General features: G+C 37.8%; 1 protein-coding gene across 3 annotated transcripts in view; it reads right to left on the bottom strand.

Moving 5' to 3' along the window:
• Positions 1-3,352: 3,352 nt before the first annotated feature.
• LPIN2 (lipin 2) overlaps positions 3,353-18,536 on the bottom strand; it is a 47,280-nt gene continuing 32,096 nt past the window's right edge. For 2 of the 3 annotated variants that reach the window (XM_072852686.1, XM_072852685.1), the window contains exons 9-20: positions 17,608-17,795; positions 16,346-16,439; positions 15,906-15,975; positions 15,710-15,799; positions 14,890-14,972; positions 13,597-13,741; positions 12,579-12,727; positions 12,016-12,102; positions 10,093-10,245; positions 8,953-9,067; positions 8,132-8,235; positions 3,353-7,796 (exon numbers count right to left, since the gene is read on the bottom strand). In XM_072852686.1, the coding sequence (XP_072708787.1) occupies positions 7,652-7,796; positions 8,132-8,235; positions 8,953-9,067; positions 10,093-10,245; positions 12,016-12,102; positions 12,579-12,727; positions 13,597-13,741; positions 14,890-14,972; positions 15,710-15,799; positions 15,906-15,975; positions 16,346-16,439; positions 17,608-17,795 (1,423 nt within the window). In that variant the 3' untranslated portion in view covers positions 3,353-7,651. The remainder of the gene's footprint in view (positions 7,797-8,131; positions 8,236-8,952; positions 9,068-10,092; positions 10,246-12,015; positions 12,103-12,578; positions 12,728-13,596; positions 13,742-14,889; positions 14,973-15,709; positions 15,800-15,905; positions 15,976-16,345; positions 16,440-17,607; positions 17,796-18,536) is intronic. The other variant, XM_072852687.1, reaches the window with a different exon arrangement.

Below are 18,536 nucleotides of genomic sequence, written 5' to 3' on the forward strand. Positions count from 1 at the left end.
GTAAAAATTTTTGCTTTCTCCTCCACCACCTTTAAAACTGCAGTTTCTGGCTTCTCAGTCAAGCTTGCAAGTATATTTTAAGTGTTTATTCAGTGTCAAGCACTGTTAGATAAGCTTTGTGGTACACAGAAGTTGTGCCAACACAGTTCTTACCTGTCTTAGTTGCTCATTCAGTGCCCTGATTCCTGGCGAATAGACTAGACTAGAGTATTATTTCAGGTGGAAGGGACCTACAATGATCTAGTCCAACCGCCTGACGAATTCAGGGCTGACCAAAAGTTAAAGCATGTTACTAAGGGCATTGTCCAAATGCCTCTTAAACACTGACAGGCTTGGGGCATCCGCCACCTCTCTAGGAAGCCTGTGCCAGGGTTTGACCACTCTTTTGGTAAAGAAATGCTTCCTAATGTCCAGTCTGAACTTCCCCTGGCACAGCTTTGAACCATTCCCACACGCCCTATCACTGGATACCAGGGAGAAGAGATCAGCACCTCCCTCTCCACATCCCCTCCTCAGGAAGCTGTAGAGAGCAATGAGGTCGCCCCTCCGCCTCCTCTTCTCCGAACCAGACAAGCCCAGAGTCCTCCGCCGCTCCTCACAGGACATGCCTTCCAGCCCTTGCACCAGCTTTGTTGTCCTCCTCTGGACGCATTCAAGGACCTTTGCATCCTTCTTAAATTGTGGGGCCCAGAACTGCACACAGTACTCACGGTGAGGCCGCACCAACGCTGAATACAGCGGGACAATCCCCTCTTTTGACCGGCTGGTCATGCTGTGTTTGATGCACCCCAGGATGCGGTTTGCCCCCTTGGCTGCCAGGGCACACTGCTGACTCACATTGACCCTGCTGCCGACCAGCACCCCCACATCCCTTTCTGCAGGGCTGCTCTCCAGCCACTCCCCTCCCCATTTATACTTGTGCCCAGCATTACTCTGTCCTAGGTGCAGAATCCAGGATTTGTTCTTGTTAAATTCCATCCCATTAATCATTGCCCAATGCTCCAGCCTATCCAGATCTCTCTGCAAGGCCTCCTGTCCCTCAAAAGAGTCAACAGCACCACCCAGTTTGGTGTCATCAGCAAACTTGCTAATGGTGCATTCAACTCCTGCATCCAGATCGCTGATAAATATATTGAACAGCACTGGCCCTAGAATGGAGCCCTGAGGAACACCGCTGGTGACCAGTCGCCAGCCAGACATAGCCCCATTCACTACAACCCTTTGAGCCCTGCTGTTCAGCCAGTTCTAGGCTGAACAGTTTAGGCTATGTTGCTTATTCTCACCAGAACATGTACACGTGAAGTATCATCAGAAGTGTGGAACATAAGCTTAGAGAACAGCGAGGCAGGAAGGAGAAAGAAAAGGAGAAGGCAGGGAAAGACTGGAACAAAAGAAATTACTGGGAAGAAAACATGAGGTGCACCAGCTCCCAGTGCTGGGGTGAGACCAGCACCTACCCAGTCCTTTAAAGCAGAATTCAGATTAATTCAGACTAAAGATGAATGTTTAGTCAAAACTGTATCTATCACCTGACATACTTCCTTACAAGCAAAGGCTTGTGTAGCACTCTTGAGGAGGTGGCTTAGCATTGCTTGTAATTATCCCAATGCACAGTTAATTGTGCCCTGTTCAAAGCACTACACACGAAAGCCTTTAATGCAAGCCCTCACTCTTATGCAGCTCAACATCTGTTCTCCCACTGAGCCACGCTGCTGCCACGGCTGTTTGGCTGGGAGGCCCTCTCACCGCACGCCAGCCTGGGGCCTCAGGCCGGGCTGGCAACCACTTCGGCCACGAAGAAAAATACCGCACAGGGTTATAGTGCTAGAGTCTTTCCGCTATTCTTTGCTACAGCCCCCTGCACGATTAGAGGGGTCTTGGGCATCTCCGATATGGGACAGAAACATCACTGTGGGTTTGATTCATTTGTCTAAGGCAAGGGGAGAGGAGGAAGAGCGGCGGGTATCATCATGCTTAGAAAACATGTTGCACAGAAGTGGCTGCCCCTGCCAGACAGAAGACCCTGACAAGCCCTTGCTGTGTCCAACACTGAAACCTCCAGAAGCTCTGAACCGTCCCCATCCTCCCATGCAGCATGCAGGGGATCTGCCCAGAAAACCCTTCTGAGCAGCCAGCTCCGTCACAGCTCAGCTCTCCACTGGTCCGGGAGCTCGGCCAGCAACTGCACCAAGTGGGAGCGCACACGTACTTCCCAACCAACATGGTGCAGGTCTGTGCACGCAGCCTCCCGGGGCCCTCGGGTACCACCTGCATGACCTAACTCTAGAAACGGTGCCCTGCACACACACAAAGTACCCATTCTTGGAAACTGTGATTCTATGATTCTATTCTTAACATCCAAGACAGAAAAATCATCCACCAAGAACAAGATTACTCCATTAGGAGTCCATTAGGATAAGATGTACACAGGAGAAACAACGCCCGCTCAGAAATGTTTTTGCAACAAATCTAAACATTTGGCGTACATAGGACAACGTCACCTGTGTATTGCTTGCGCTGGCATAGTTGCGCACTGCACATGACAAACAAGTACTGAGACCTAGGTGTGAAAGACAGGCGGTGAAGAGAGTGTGGTGTGAAGAGCAAAGTGCCCTAGGTGTGAAGAGAAGGGTGCAGCGTGCGAGCAGGCTTACAGGGGAAACCCAACAGAAATGGAGTCTGCTGCTGCGGCAACACGACACACACTGCAGAAGGATCAGAAGGCACAACATAGTTTACACTTTCATGCAGATCTATCATACTTTTATGTGTGACTGAAACGGTTGGATTTTCTAAGGTAGGCTGCTAGTTTGTTGCATTTACGAACACCAGCAAGAGAGTAGGAAGAGTAAGTTTCTACTGAAAGCTTGAGGCGCTTTTTTCAAGATGCTCTCACAATAATTGCCTCAAGCAATTTAACAACTGTCGTGGAAGACAATACTTGAAAGGAAAAAGTAAACTTCGATAGAATTAGGATAAAACTCCAAATTAGGGCAGATTTACAAGAGCTCAAACTGTGCGGTTGCAAGATTTTCTTCAAGGCAGCTTGTGTATTCCCGATACATGCATCTGTTACCTGATTATATTATTAATGCATGTTTGCTTTTCATTAGTTATAACCCCATATGGATACTGGCACATAAATAATTGCTGTCATCAAACTTACATTATCAGTTGTATAAATACTCTGGAAAAAGTAAACTGAGTGTGAGAGAAAGCAAATGTATCGCAGTCCTTAGAAGAGCAACTTGAATTCCATGTAAAATATGAATACCATTTAAATAACCCCATATTTACTAAATTAGCAATACGAGAATGGAATTCTCAAGTACAGAGTGAAGAATAATTTTAGTTTAAGTTTGTTTATTGTGATAACATTGTTCTGAACATCAATAAACATTGCACTGAAGTGTGGGTTACTGTACCCAAGATAGTCCAGTCTTAACAAAAAACACTGTATTGGTATGATCACAGATTTGACAATTTTAAACACACTACCTTATTAGTGATTGGGTTGCTTAACAATCAAGTATTCCACATCTTCAACATAAAAATGAAACAAATGATTGAGGAGAGTTTCCCGACCCTCAAAATAAACCAACGTTTTGACTTTCATCTGGAAGTAATTAACACTGTAAAAAAATCCAAAACAATTCCATTCTATTCAGCAGAATTTAACTTTGGAAACTAAAACTTCTTCAGGCAAAAGTGACGCTTTAAAGGCATCTCAAATTCACTATGTATTTTTGATGTTTCATTATGAATTTGCATTACAGTCATTTGAACAACTCTCATTCATACGATGGAATTTTCTAGAAGACTTGTATGAAATATTAACATGAAATCTCATCTCTTTTGTCTTTACCATAAGCGGATTCAGAGTTTGCTTCAGAAGTTCCATAACGGAGTTGACACAAGCGTTAAAACTTTTCCATCTGAAAAAAAAAAAGTTTTAGAAGGAATATACTGATGACAGGAAGCTAAGGATACACGAGCCAAGATTGCACATGCAATTGTGTACTGTTAGGGATGAGAGCCCAACCTTTTGAAGTACAAACATGCTTGATACAGTAAAAAAAAAATAAAATAAAATCCAGAAGTGTGTACCACTGAAGTTACTGATCTTTAAATCATTATAGAAATGGGTAATGTCCAAGTCACTAACAAGTTTTGAATTGCAATGTTCCTTATTTATTCCCAGATAAGTATCATTGACTCAGCCTTTGACATGGTTCCAATGCTAAGAGGATCTGCATCTTCAACAACACAGTCTTAACAGGGGTGTGCATGCGCCTACAGACGTACACACTTAGAAGTTCCTCTTTCACAGAAAGAATGATTTAGCTTGCGCTAATTTTAAGTAAGTATAGCACAACTTGTTTTCAAACATTAGTTTCAGGCCACTTCTCTCGACTAAGGTAACAAAGGGCAGGCTAACGCATAATTCTTATTTACCACACTTCATATTAATATTGCAGCACAAGCCCACAGTTTAATAGTAATGAGATGTCTTTTCTAGAATCAGTAAAGTGCCCAGCAGTCCAAATTACATAGGTATGCAATGACAGGTACAGTGCCCCCATGTTCTGTCCCTAAACAGGGTTAACAAACAATCTGAAAAGCTTCAAATACAAGCCAGATTTAGAAAAACAAAACAAAACAAAAACCCTTCCCTACTCATACCAGAAATACTCAAGAACACTTTTACATTTTATCAAAAAACAAAGATCAAAACTATAGCTGTTACAGAGCAAAAGAGCAAAATTTTTAACTAAGCAACTTTTTGGATATCCCTATAATGCAAAACAACAGGTTAGCAGAATGAGGAGCTCTGTACAACCACACAACCCCCATCTTCATACCAGCTTGAATTATATGCATTTGGAGATACACTTGATACTATTTTTCCACACTGCTCGTTTACTCAAGTCCCCATCTTAAAATCCACAGCTTATGACAATCTGAAAAGATGAATGGAACTAAAGTGAAGAGAAAAAAATTAACCAAGTAAAAAAAAAAAAATCAACCAAGAGAGATACAACCAAACCTTGGTAACAATTTGTCCCATTTGGAAACCCATCCCAGTTTCATGAAGTCCTTTCATTTTCAGAAAACCTGTGTAATACCAGAGCCACCAAGAATAAGTTAAGCATGGTAAAGAAAATTTTGACATCCACAAAGGGCTGTTTTAGGAGAGGCAGCTTCACTCCGTTTATGTAAAATAGAATCTTTAGATAGAATATTTCATCTTGTAATTAAAATATTATGTTGGATTCTTACTTATTTTAAAGTATTTCAGTAACTTAAGAGCTCAAATCCCATTGATATTCAAAGCACTTGGTGATCACAAAAATTTCAGTTTCTAATGAAATCTATGGAATAAAAGGTAAGAAAAAGGAAAAAAAAATACATGGAATGATGTTTGTAAGCTTCTGACAGTAAAAAAAAAAACAAAACAAAAAACGCCCAGTAAAAGCAAAATATCCTTTCAGTTGAATCCTGTGAAATCCACTTAAACACGGAGTAGACTGGTGACAGGACCAAGACTTTGCTGAAACAGTCACAGAAAGTATTGTTCTCACTGTACAAGAACAAGGGTGCCTTTCAATTCACTTATATGCATGGCATACCGTGACAGATAGGTACGTTTTCTTTCCCACTTACTCCTGCTTTGAAAGAGAGGTTCATGTTGATTTTGCTTGCCCCCACTCTTTAGTTAATGTTTTATAGACACAGGAGTACACTAGAGTTTTATAAAGAAAAAAAAAGTAATTTCCTTTATATAGTGATCTAAAAATTATCCCCCCCAAGCAGTTCACCAATTGCCTAGCGTTAGCTGGTGTTACATCAGAACTGTGGGTTAAGACTACCCAGACTGATAAAGAAAAATATTCCAGGGGGGGGTGGGGGGGGGATAAAATCCTCCAAATGTACTCTTTTGCAGGTAGTGAAACAAAGAGCGCTCCTTTCCTACATTCAGTCCAAGTAAGCTGAAGCAGGAGGGCCTGCCCAAGCTGTTCCTGAGAAGAGCAGCCCTGGTGCAGGCACCACAGCAGGTAGCTATACACACGCCTTCTAAAGATCACTCACACTTCCCTGCACACACCCCTGCTCCCACTGAGGCTGTGTACGGGGGAGAACTTGCCCCAGAGCCTGGTGGAAATTTTGGATGTTGCCCCTGGAAAGATCTTTAATGCATGGCCCTAGGAACTTGCTTAAGGAGTGACAGGAAAGACTGTGCACCGAGAAAGCCCAGGACTGATGTTTAAATGACTGTAGTCCTTAAGACCTCTGGGCTGGTGGAATCCTACATTATCACCATAGATTTGTCCCGAGGAGGTTAAATGCACTAACTCCACTTAAAAAGCAGAACTACCTTTGCCTTCAAGTATTTTTGGAGAGAGAAATATTATCTGCTTTTACAGCTGATAAACACTAGACTTGGAATGCAAATTGTTCACAGGCTCTGATCTGAACCTGAGGAATGACCAGCATGATGTTTATGAATAACCCAAAAGTTAAAAAAAAGGAAAAAAAAAAGAAAAAAAAAAGGTTTTCTTCTGCTCTGCAGCATTTAACCATCCTCATACCTGGAACCTCGCTATTTAGCTGCATTTCCTTCCAGCTACTGAAAACCTGCAATACAGAATTCTGGAAAGACCTGCAGTAGACAATTAAAAAATTAAATATGTAATTTTTTTAGTATTACAATTCCCTGAATATAATCTGTACATACGTTTTACTGGCCTACACAGCACACACACATATATGCATCATCTCTGTGTTGAAAAAGGAAATAAAAATGCCAGCTCCCCAACTCTTACAGAAATGTTCAAGATGTTTCTTGATGGAAATTTAACATGACATAGTGCAGCCTGAAAACAACAAAAGCCATACAAGTATCTGAAGACAACTTTCATTTTAACAAGCTCATGAAATAATTTAAGCATTGCATGTAAAAAAAGTAATTAAGCAGAGTCAGTTTGAGCGTGAATTGTACAAGCACAGTCTTGTACATGTGACAAAAGGCATATTTACATTTAAAGAGGAATTTTATGTCTTCAGAGTCTGTCAGGCTAGTAACGTCTACACATTATCTGTATTTTAGCTGAGAAAGAGCACATTGGTCTTAGGTTCTGGCTCCTTTCAAAAATGGCCTAATTGCCCATCTGAACATTAGACCATGTTTTTTATTAATAGGTCTGACATTCTATTTGGCAGTTTCCATACACTTTTTGGCTTCATTTTAGAAAATATACTATTAAGACTAATACAAAAAAACCTATGTTTACAATAAGGTCTGTATTGATGAAAATGCAAAGTCATAGTTTACCTCAGCATTTAGTTGCCCTGAAGCACTTGGGTACCATGACCATCAATGACAGGCCAATCTCAAGTGCCTTAGAACAGGTATATAAAGACAAGCGATAAAGAAACAAACAAACAAACAAGAAAAACAAACCCCACACAAAAAAAATAGACAGTAGCTTTGCATTTTCTTTGTTTTAAACCAACGGAATTAAAGTGATTTCTTTAGTAAGACTTATGGTACCAGTATATAAATTAGCATCTTCGTTAAGAAAGTTCTTCACATTTAAACTGAAGTTGAGTAGCTGAATATGAAATTCCATTTCTAGGTGAGAAGTATTTTTCAGGCCAGGTCGTCCATGTTAAGGTCAGGAAGAGGCCCTCTCCAATAGCAAAAGGAGCTGAATTCTGGGCACGGAAATGCAGAACTCTGTTCTTTATTAAGCAATGGGAACACATGCTCCACAAGCTCACTTAGCCTGTAATACCTATATTAAAAAAGAAGAAAGACCATTATTTAACAGTCTAGTCACTGTTCAACTGTAGCCAAAAAGGAGCTTTAGAAGTCCAGACCAGAAAGCTATAGTCAAATAAGGCAACACTACTGCAGAAGCAATTTTCAATTTTATTTTGCCAGTTTACTTTTCTTTTTGAAAATTTTAAAAGTAAGTATCCATTAAGTATCCAAAGTTGTAAGTCTCTGGCAAATAAGATTTTCACATGTTGTATGTAATAGGAGATTGAATCATAGTCACAATTGCAATTATTTTGTAATCTCATTCCTAAATACTTTATTTAGCTGAAATAACAAAAATGATCTTACGAAGATTTGTTTCCCTTAGTCCGTTCTTGGATTAGTTCACCCTTTGGATTCACAGTAAATATTCTGCAGTCTGGAACTCCCACTTGCATGTAGGCATATACATCCTGCAAAAAGCATGAACAAAAGCACATGCATCAACATTTCCTTATTGAATGTGATACAACAAACAATTCCTTGAAGGAGTGAGAAAAGCTGATCCAAAAAGGGTACAGTAAAACTGCCCCTTAAAAAAAGCCCCCCCTAAACAAGAGCCAAAAAACCAAAACAAAAAGGACCCCCCAAAAAACATATATACGCCATAACAAAATATTCCCCCTGCCCCCAACCCCTTAATTCCTGTTCCCAAGCCTGGGACCACAAACACGCACAAAATCTATACCACACAATACCATTCCTTGTGACAATATTCCTCTTAGAATACCCTCTTTCTCTCTCTCTAGCTCAATTACGATAGCATTGATCTGCAGAGAAAATACAGGACCCATATGATAGGAAAAAGGATTCAAGACTGAGGAGTACTGAATTAATACCCTTAGGTTATAAACCTGTCAAAAATGCTGAAAAAGAATATGAAAAGGTGGCACATATTTAATAATAACCTGAGAATACTAACACATCTGTGTAACCTTTCTCTTATAAGCAGTTCTAGCAGCTTTTATTTAAGGTATCTGCACGTGGGTTTTCCTGACCAAACCCCTCAAAGCACCAGTGTCCCATTTCCTTATTCAAATTTAAATAGACACAAAAAGAAAAGCCGATTTCTTTTGTTTCCGAAGTACTTCATGCATTTTAACCCTTCAATTAGAAAGGGGCAGACTTACATTGGGCCTGTTTCCAAAAGCAGCATAGAAAGGCTGTTTACTGGGAGCAAACAAATTCTTGATATCATTCAAACATTCGATTTTGAACTTTTCAGGCTTCTTTTCTATTACTTCCCTAAAATAAAATTTCAACAGTCAAATTCTAAACCATGATTAGATAGAGGGTATCGTCCTTCCCCCATTTATCTGATATTTATATTCTCATTGCTACCTGTTGCTAGCGTTGGTAGTTATATAGACATTGGTCAGTATTTTTCCAAGAATGATACAGGATACAATAAAACAATAAAACATTCACTGTTTTCCAACATCCATAGTAAAAAAAAAGGTGAATAACCTGTGCCTAGGCTAAGTAAATGGGATGAAATTCCCAGTTGTGAATGCAGTTGTGAACTGCTTTTATTGTAGATGACCACCTGAATCAGAAGACCTAACCAAGTACACATGAGCTTGTTACAACTCCTGTCTCTGACAAGAGTGCAGAAGGCCCGTTGCTGACTTTAATGGAAGTTGCTGTCATTGCTAGCTATGAATCAGTTGTTTTTACTAAAAAGCAAGCAAAACCCAAAAGACTTTTCCACTATTAGCTCTTCCCATCAAGAACAGGCAGACTATAGCTGGTTCAAAAGATCAACTGAGTTGAACCATAGCTAAGCTCCTTATTGCTTTTTAAGTAGTCATATATGGAGCACTCCCAATATCGTGAGATTATTTAGTATGACAGTCTATATTCCCCAGCTTTTTTTTATTTCCCCTCTATCTTGCGTAGCAGCACTGCACTACAATCCCTGCAGCTATACTTGAAAAGACAAAATTGTACTGATATAACCAGAACCTAATAGTAATCAGTCATGGCCTAGAGGAATGAAGAAAAGGGAAAATGAGCTGCTCTACGACTGATATTTTGTGGTTTGCAGCCACTTCTAACATGCCCACAGAAACAGAAGTATACTACAAGTGAAATTCAGACAAAACAAATAGCTTATAAATGATCACTAGACAGACATCGTCTCAGTAGCAAATCTAGCATAGAGTGGAACGTTTGGTTACAGCTGTAATGGTCAGCATGCCAAATCTTTTTAATCTGTTATTTTCTCTGAGATGGGGAGGGAATGGATGTATGAAATCCCACATGCTTACCTATGAAAGGCAGAAAACAAACTGCTGGGGGACAACATGAGAGGGCCCCTGGGGAGAATCGTTCCTTTGTCATTCACCCAGTGTAGGTATCCTCTGGTCATATCTGCCATCCCAATGGCACGGGCGGAACAGTACAGAAACTTGTAGCCATTTCTGGAAAAGAATTATCAACTTAGTTCATATTCCTGCTGAAGAGTTTCTTTGCAAACATAAGTATATGGTTATAGCAATGTCCAGAGGCACCAGTTTAGGTATTGACTTGTTGGAGTGCTCTGCATGCAAGGAAGACTGTTCCACTGTTAAAAAATCTGCAAGGCATATAATAGTTTAAATACATGACTCAATCAAAACTGAGAAACAGGAAGCGCAAAAAGAACAGGGATGGTAATACTCAGATTACACAATTAGATGGACTAGACTGTGTTTTAATAAGTGCCACATTGGTTTTATCCAACTTCTTTCAGCCCAGCTGTAGGATGATAGCAATTATTTAAATTATCTGAATCACATAATATTGGATGCCAGATCTCCTCTCTTGGTTGTTGGATTTTTTCAGGTTGTTGACAGAATTTGCAGCACAGAGTGAAGGACTGATAATAAGAGGCATTCATCAAGCCCCTGAATTTTTCCTGCAGACTTTGTATGTTCATCTGTTATACAGATTTGTACAGTTACTGCATGCACAAAAGGCTTGAGTGTTTATGTGTATTTTCAAAGACCTGATTCAATCGGCAAATAATTCCAAAACTACTCTTCTATTATGCACTGAATAACTTAAACTTTGTTTTGTATCTCCCATGGACTGCAAGGGGCCAGAGATGAAATTTAGCTCTACGTAACAGAACAAAGGTCAACAAAAGATTCTAAGACCCCAAATATTTTTGGGGAAGAAAGACTACTAAACTTAAAAACAAAGATAAAAGCTGATTATTTTAAGTGGATCATGAAGTATTTAACTGTTGATCATCTTTTGATCCTCAGTTGCAAGTATTATTTCTGGCATCACTATATTTTTGAAAAATAGTTTGCTAAACAAAGGACCAAATCTGAAAGGGGAGGAAAAATGTAGGTTTATTCCACCCTAAGTTACTGGACATAAATATTATAAGACTATACACCTCTTAGATGAACAGTACATTTATAAGGGTATGGTTCACAACACTTTTGAACTAAGCTAACACCTCATCACTGCTGCAAGGGGGAAGTAATCTTTCCTCTCCTTCCTCCCCTCCTGTAGTCACATGGGCTGCCTCTGCAGGTTCTTGCAGATCACAAGGTGAGCATGTGCAGTTGACTAACCCACAGAGGGGAACGGGAAGTTATCGTTTTGCTGAATTACTTTTCTACTGTTTTACAGAACTGCACTGGCTTATATCAGAAGCACAACAAAGTGACAGAAAACTTTGGCAGTAGCAAGTTGTTAATTTGGCTTGTTTCAGAACATGAAATCTATCCTAGAGAGCATTCACTTGAGTTTGGTAGCAAACACATTGAAACACAAAATATTTATGCATTGGAAGGACACTATTTAGGTTTGAACTTACACTGTACCATGTTTGTAACAGGCTTTGTGATCAACCTTACTTGGTCGAAACAGACATATGGATGACTGTTTGAGAAATTATTGCTATTATGGGTCTCTTTTGTAGTCACGACAATATTACACACAGTTTTTAAGAACTAAAATGCAAAATCAAACATTTGAGAAGGGAACTAGTAAAAGTGGTGGCTTCCATTCCTGTAAAAGTATACATCTGGGGAAAAAACTTAGTTTTGTTTGTGAATGACAGAAGTAGCTCACTTCCCAACATTTAGACCAACAAGTTGTAACAGATTGCATAATTATTAACAACAATCCAATTACCTGCCCATTAATTCCCAAATTCCAGAAAACCCTAATTGCTTCATAGATTACATACTCACTCATTTATGGAATGATAGAGTTTTGCAATGCCCTGGTGAGTCCAGTCCTTGCCAAGCTGGGGGAGGATCTGTCCTAAAGCATCAGACCTAAAAGTAAAATCAGAGATAGCTGATACTAAGTATATGAGTTTTGTTAAAGACAACCACTAATGAATACACAATTTATAATGAGTATTTGCAGAAATAGCTCTGCAGAAGGTCCTAACCATTTCAAAAGAGAATTAGTAACTACTCCAGACAGAGCAATTAGTGGGGCCATACAGCATAAGTCAGTTTCCAAATTAAACTATGGCTGCTAAACCTGGAGAAGTCTAACTGAAAGGGCAATAGTCATATGGTAAACATTATCACCCTTGCATTATTCCTTTAAAAGACATTTTCTAGTATGCTGTAAATGCAAGTACAAATTGAAATCAAAGCAACAAGTGTTTTTCATGACTGTTAATGAACATCCTTTAATAGTCTTCTTAAATCAAGTTTCTTTATCTTATTTTGAAAAGCAGGACAGGATCAATAAAGCAAGGTAAAAATATCAAAGAAAACAAAAAAAAAGTTATACTTACTTGGTTATTGTTCCATCAATGTCTGATATGATGATTTTATCATTCCAGTTCCAGAGATATATTGTTCCCGCACAACGGCAAGTGCCTTGATACTGGGTTGTAATACTAAATACAACATCATTAGGGCCATCTCTAAGCTTCAACTTTGCCTTTAGAATAAATCAAAATAATTTAAAATATAAGTTGTCCTCACTATAAAATTTTTAGAATCATAAATGAGCTACAGAAAATGGCTTGTATATTCTTCCTCATCTACTTTGATTACCTCATCAAGAAGTGAACCATGGTTTAACACTGGCACAGTTTTGCTGGTAAGTCTGTTTTGTAGTCTGGGTATATGTATTTGCCCATAGCTCCTACATCTGCTTGCAGCAGCACTGACTGCAGTAGTAATGAAAGATACTTGACTCTCTGGTACTTTAATTCTTGCTATTTACACGGTACACTTACAGTACTATCAAATGGAACTCCCAGTTTGCTATAGTATGTAATAGTATTTTCTACTTAGTGGATGCTTTCCTCAAAATTCTTCTCTGATGAAGATCATATATTTAGACAGTAGCAGAACTAACTTGTAAGTTACATTGCAATGAATAAACTGCATACCAATTTAAATGTACATTATTAGACTGTTAAGATCCCAGGATATCCAAACTGCAGAAGCCAACAATGTCACTTTTTTGGCAACATCTTAATATAGAAGTTTAATTATAGAACTTTGTAAGAAGTTATTGGGTTTTTAATTCAAACGCAGATTCTTAAAACACACAACAGGAAAAAAAAAAATCAAAAATTCCCTGCAGCTGCCCACACTAGCACTGGAAAATACTTTAAATTCCTTTTTAAATTTTAAATTTCCCCATTCCTTTTTTCTACTGCTAGAAAAGTAACCTGAAGATCATTTTTTACTTTGTGAAATGTACTTATATGTCATTTCTAAAAAGCAGAAAAAGTCCAACTTTTAGAATCAGAGTGGAATTATGAAGCATCCTATGTACAAGAAAGGCATGCCACTCACTATTTGGTCCGAAGACAGTCTAAGTGACTTCTTATAAGATGTAGTGTTGCCATGGGTTGGATGCTCTACTGGGGCAGAATCTATTTTCAGGGATTCCTTCAACTCCTGTGATGCTTCATCACTAGAAGAATCATCTTCTGGAGGTCTAACATGACATCAACCAGAATAAATGTAAGCTACAGAAAATCCTTCTTTACCGGTGTAAGAGTCTAAGGCAAGAGTAATTTCTGCTTATGTTGAGGATTTGCTACTAGCCTGATAGCACAGATTAATAAAGTCCATGGTCTAGTGAATAACCAGATAAAGCTAGTATATGCCAATAAGCAAATAAGACTTGTAATCATGCTAGTATTGGTGGAGCTCTAAATATTACTATCACTAGCTGGCTCCACGCGTGATGAGTTTAGTAAAGACACAGTGTCAAGTGATCACTAATACTGTTGTTGATGAGTTAGGTAAACTGCAGATGAAAAGGGATACTGAATGAGTAACAGGTTTTGTTTTTTAAAAAAGCTGCCACAGCTACTATATAATTTAAACTGTGAGTGATAAGTCAGTGGAGTAGCTCACCTTTTAAGGTTATTCACAGACTTATTTCTCTGCTGATTACAGATTTCAAGATTAAAAGCAGCAGTTAATTTCTCTGAAGTATTCAATCACGACATATTTAGTTTCTTAAATCTTTAAGACACCAACAACATTTACAGGTATCTTTGTAAAATCATGGGAGAATATGAATATGCATAATAAATTATCTAGACTGGGACAGTTTTGTGCTAAATATTGCTAGTTTTCAACCACAATCCTGGGCAACTTGTGCACTGTAATTAATGTTATTTTATTGTTTCAATTATTTAATGTTACAAAAAATTGCATATGGTTTAAATTTTTAATACAATATTAGGCTTTTACCAAAACAAAAAAAAGGCAAAAAATATCTCAGAAACAATACCACTATATTTACAGAGTAGTGGCCCATTGATAAAGGTTACCATATATGTCTTTGTTGTTCTGTCAGTTATGTTACGATTTAAGAAGTAAACACAATAGGATTTAGGAAATAATTGTAGTGTGTTTGTAGTTCCTACAATGTTTGCTGTCACATTATTTTGCTGAATTGTTTGCCAAACACATCTGGTTTCTCTTCAGTAGCTTAGAGGAAAATGTTTCTTCCCACAGTAAATTCCTACTGAATTCTTCATTCAAAAAAGAAAAAAAAAGAAAAAAAAAGAAAAATAAAAAAGAAAAAAGATACTATTCAGTCCACAAAATAGTCTTCAGACAGGAACACACCTACTATTAACTTGCTCTTTTATAGTTGCTGGCAGTTCATTTGCTCTTTGCGTCTCGGTTTTCCCCTCTTTTGCTTCTGGTATCTAAAGCAACATGATAATAAAAAACATACTGACATTTTAAGCATTTTAAACTGATCCAAGTGAATTCATAGTTCACACTTAAGCAAATAGCTATCAATATAGTACATAAACTATATTAAGTCTCAGAATCGCTGTAAATTATTTAACAAAAGGATGCTTATTAATAAATGATCCATGAAAGCTTTTTATTATTTTAGGAAACAAAACTCTGCATGCCAGAAGTTCAGAACTACTAGTCTAACATGATGAGTTTAGCATTAAAGGAGCTGTCAACCTCTAAGCTTATAAAATTAACTTTTTTTTGGAAAATAATTTAAGGCACATACTCAAGGTCTAGAAAGCTTATTTTAGTCTAAAATGGGGTGTCTCAGCATAACATCTATTATGCAGCACAGGACCTACTTACTTATTTGTGTGTACATTCCTAAAACATACTGCAGTGACTGAAGAGTAGCTCTGACAACTGCTTATGGCTTAGAAGAAAAAATTTAAAGAATATTGTGCAACAGATGAATACAATAAATTTTGTTGAAGCAACTAGTAACAACAAATAAAGATGTGATATTTAAGACTAAATATACAGAAGCAGCTACAGCTACTGCAACACTGAGTAACTCTCAGCTGGCAATCAGTGACACAGAGCTACATGAGCAGTGTTCTGAGGCACTTCTGACAAATTACAATTTTTTCACTTTTTAACAAGTAAGGGGGGAGGGGTCAAAATAGGTCTCAGTTACCTGTTTAGTCATGCTTTCTCTCTTGCGCCAGAACCACCACCTTCCAGACTTCTTTGGCATCTTTTCTTTGACCCAAGACTCAACAGTAGCCTGAAAAATTAGACATGTTTTTAATTTGTATGGAAAAACTAAATAAAGAGATAACATGTTACTACATACAAAATCTTTAAAAAAAAGTATACATGTATCTATTTACCTTGGGCAAACTCTTCTGAAACACCTGCAAACTCAGAATCATTGGAGCAGCCAACGCCCAGTTATAATACCTGTTTTAAAACATGTTATTGATAAGATATTACAAAACCTGACTAGAGGTCAATAAATATCAGTGTGCAAACTGCCCTTTTGTTGATGAAAATATATATTTGCTGCCAACAACTAATATTAAAGTTTTCTGCAAGCAGAGTTATTTTAATATACACAATTCAACATCAGTGGTAATTGCTGAAAAAAATCTCACTTCAGTTCAAGCTAGATTTAATACAAATCTTCAGTTCAAAATCGTTCTCTTTGAGACTGAGAAACAGATCCATCAAAAACACAAACTGCTATGGAAGCTGAGAAATGCACTCACTTTAAAGGGTAGATTTTAAATGAGATCTTCTATGACCTAATTACATGATATAGAGAGTTTACCTGTTATAAATCCTTATTACCAAATTAGGATTGTCTATGAGTCCAGGGTTTTCAGCAAATTCATGATAAGTAATAATATGTTCCATGAATTTTTCTGCAATAGAAGCAGATTTTAATTAAAAATAATAATATAAAATCCCAAGATGTCTGATTAGTTTGTATCTAGGAAAATGCTTTCTGTCATTTCAGAGTCTTTGCTGATCTTGCAACATCACTCAAGATATGCTAATACGGCCTACCTGTCAAGTCTTGTGACTGCCTCCTCAGTAACAGGGAAAGTCTTGTACCACTTCAACAGTCACAGTAATAAGAATTTAGAAATTAGAAGAGGGAGGATAAGGAGGAGGTAGGAACTAATTCAGTTCGCAGGCTGGAAAAAGAGCGCCATGCTGGTCTAAGCAAGTTTTCTTTAAAAATTATTATGGCAGGTAAGGGGCCTACATATGACACTAAAAGGGGGAAGTGACTGACTACTAATAGCATTTTCATGACTAGTGATTATACAAGTTTGCAGAAATTCATGATTTAGTGTAAGACCCCTGCAAGGAAGACATAATTTTTTTCAAATCAAATCCAATATTACTTCCATGTTACCAAGAGAGCTGTTTTGAGCCTTTATTAATAAGCATTTAAATTTCACTTGATGCATTAGAGACTGGATGACCATTAAAAAAGTAATACTAAAAACATTGCAGTACATGTTCATGAAGATTATGTGCTCCTAGAAGCTCTCTCAAAAATGCATACAACTTCAATATTAAAATTAACCAGAGCGTTAAGAGAGAAGAATCAGCTGGTAAAAATCTAAAGGTTAACAAACATCTAAGGAAAAGTAGAGCAGGAGAAAAAATAGTCAAACACAATAGTCAAAGTTTTGTTTAATAGCTTAAAAAAAAAAAGAAGAAAAATTATCAGGCAACGGGAAAGAATATGAATTGTGAAGACTGATATAGGACTAAGCAAGTAATTGCAGACAGAAACAAGAGTGGTTGGTCAGATATGCAATATGTAGTGCAAAAAAGGAGAAAGAAAGCTTCTCTGAGACATCAAGTGCTCTGGATTAATTTGAGGTTAAATTCTGCTATCTCTGCTTGGCAAATGCTTGAGAATTTCTGAAAATGAAAGATTACCCATTCCCTTTTCTCACCATAAGCATAAAAATAAGCCAAAGCTTTGCAAAGTGGAAATTGGAGCATTCAAGCCACTTCATTTGTTTAGCTGCCTGAGCTTTATTACTGTATATATTTTAGTCTTTCACATACCTTTAGAAATCTCTCCATTTTCATTGAGACCTCCACAAAGCGAAAGTGTAACATCAGGCAAGTCCATAGCAGAATCAGACATGCACTCTGTACCACTATCAGCAGCAGCACTTCCCACTGATTGGGGTGACTGGGAACCAGAAAGGGTATCTGACTCCGTCCACTGCCTGAAGCCTGGATCAGAATCACTAAAGAAAAGAAGTCCACATTTTCCATAAGTATTTCACTTGCAAAAAAAAAATGTATAGATTTTAGGTTACAGAACACACTATATGATTACTCAAAAAAAAAAAATCTTGCTGTTGCATTTCTTTTAAGTACGACATCACTTTACAACATGAATTTAAAACCAACCGAACAAAAACCAGGCACAAACACACCTCCTCAACCCTTCATAATACTGGCAGATTGACAGTTTCCAGTTCTCCTAACATTCAGCTAAATTGGGAAATAATTGCATTTCTCTTGCCTGCAACAAAATTGCATTTAAAGGAGGAAAAGATCCTCTACGTTCTATTTTTGCAGAACAATACTATGCTCCTCAATCTTTACCAGAAAGCTGTAGAATAAGAATAAAAGGAAAAAGGACATTGCTTGATGTTTTTAGAACACTGTGTGTTTGGAGAAAATACAATAGAAAAGAAAGGTGGCCTTTTAAATAAAAAATATCACATTGTCATCTAAGGTTATTAGTTATTAGTTTGATCCCAAGTAATGTAATCAGTAAGTACTGAAAAGTTTACAATTTTAGTTTCAACATAAACCAATAGACTCTTCTTCCTCATTAAGCTGTATTTTTACAAAGGTCTTCCTAAACAGGTATTCTTTTGGAGAGTATTTTAGGAGTATAAAATGCTTTGATTTCATTAAAAAAAACAAACCCACAACAAACAGGAGTGAATTTTGAGACTGAGCTGCCTTGCATGAAG

Source organism: Ciconia boyciana, chromosome 2 (genome assembly GCF_034638445.1).
Source record: "Ciconia boyciana chromosome 2, ASM3463844v1, whole genome shotgun sequence".
Taxonomy (NCBI): domain Eukaryota; kingdom Metazoa; phylum Chordata; class Aves; order Ciconiiformes; family Ciconiidae; genus Ciconia; species Ciconia boyciana.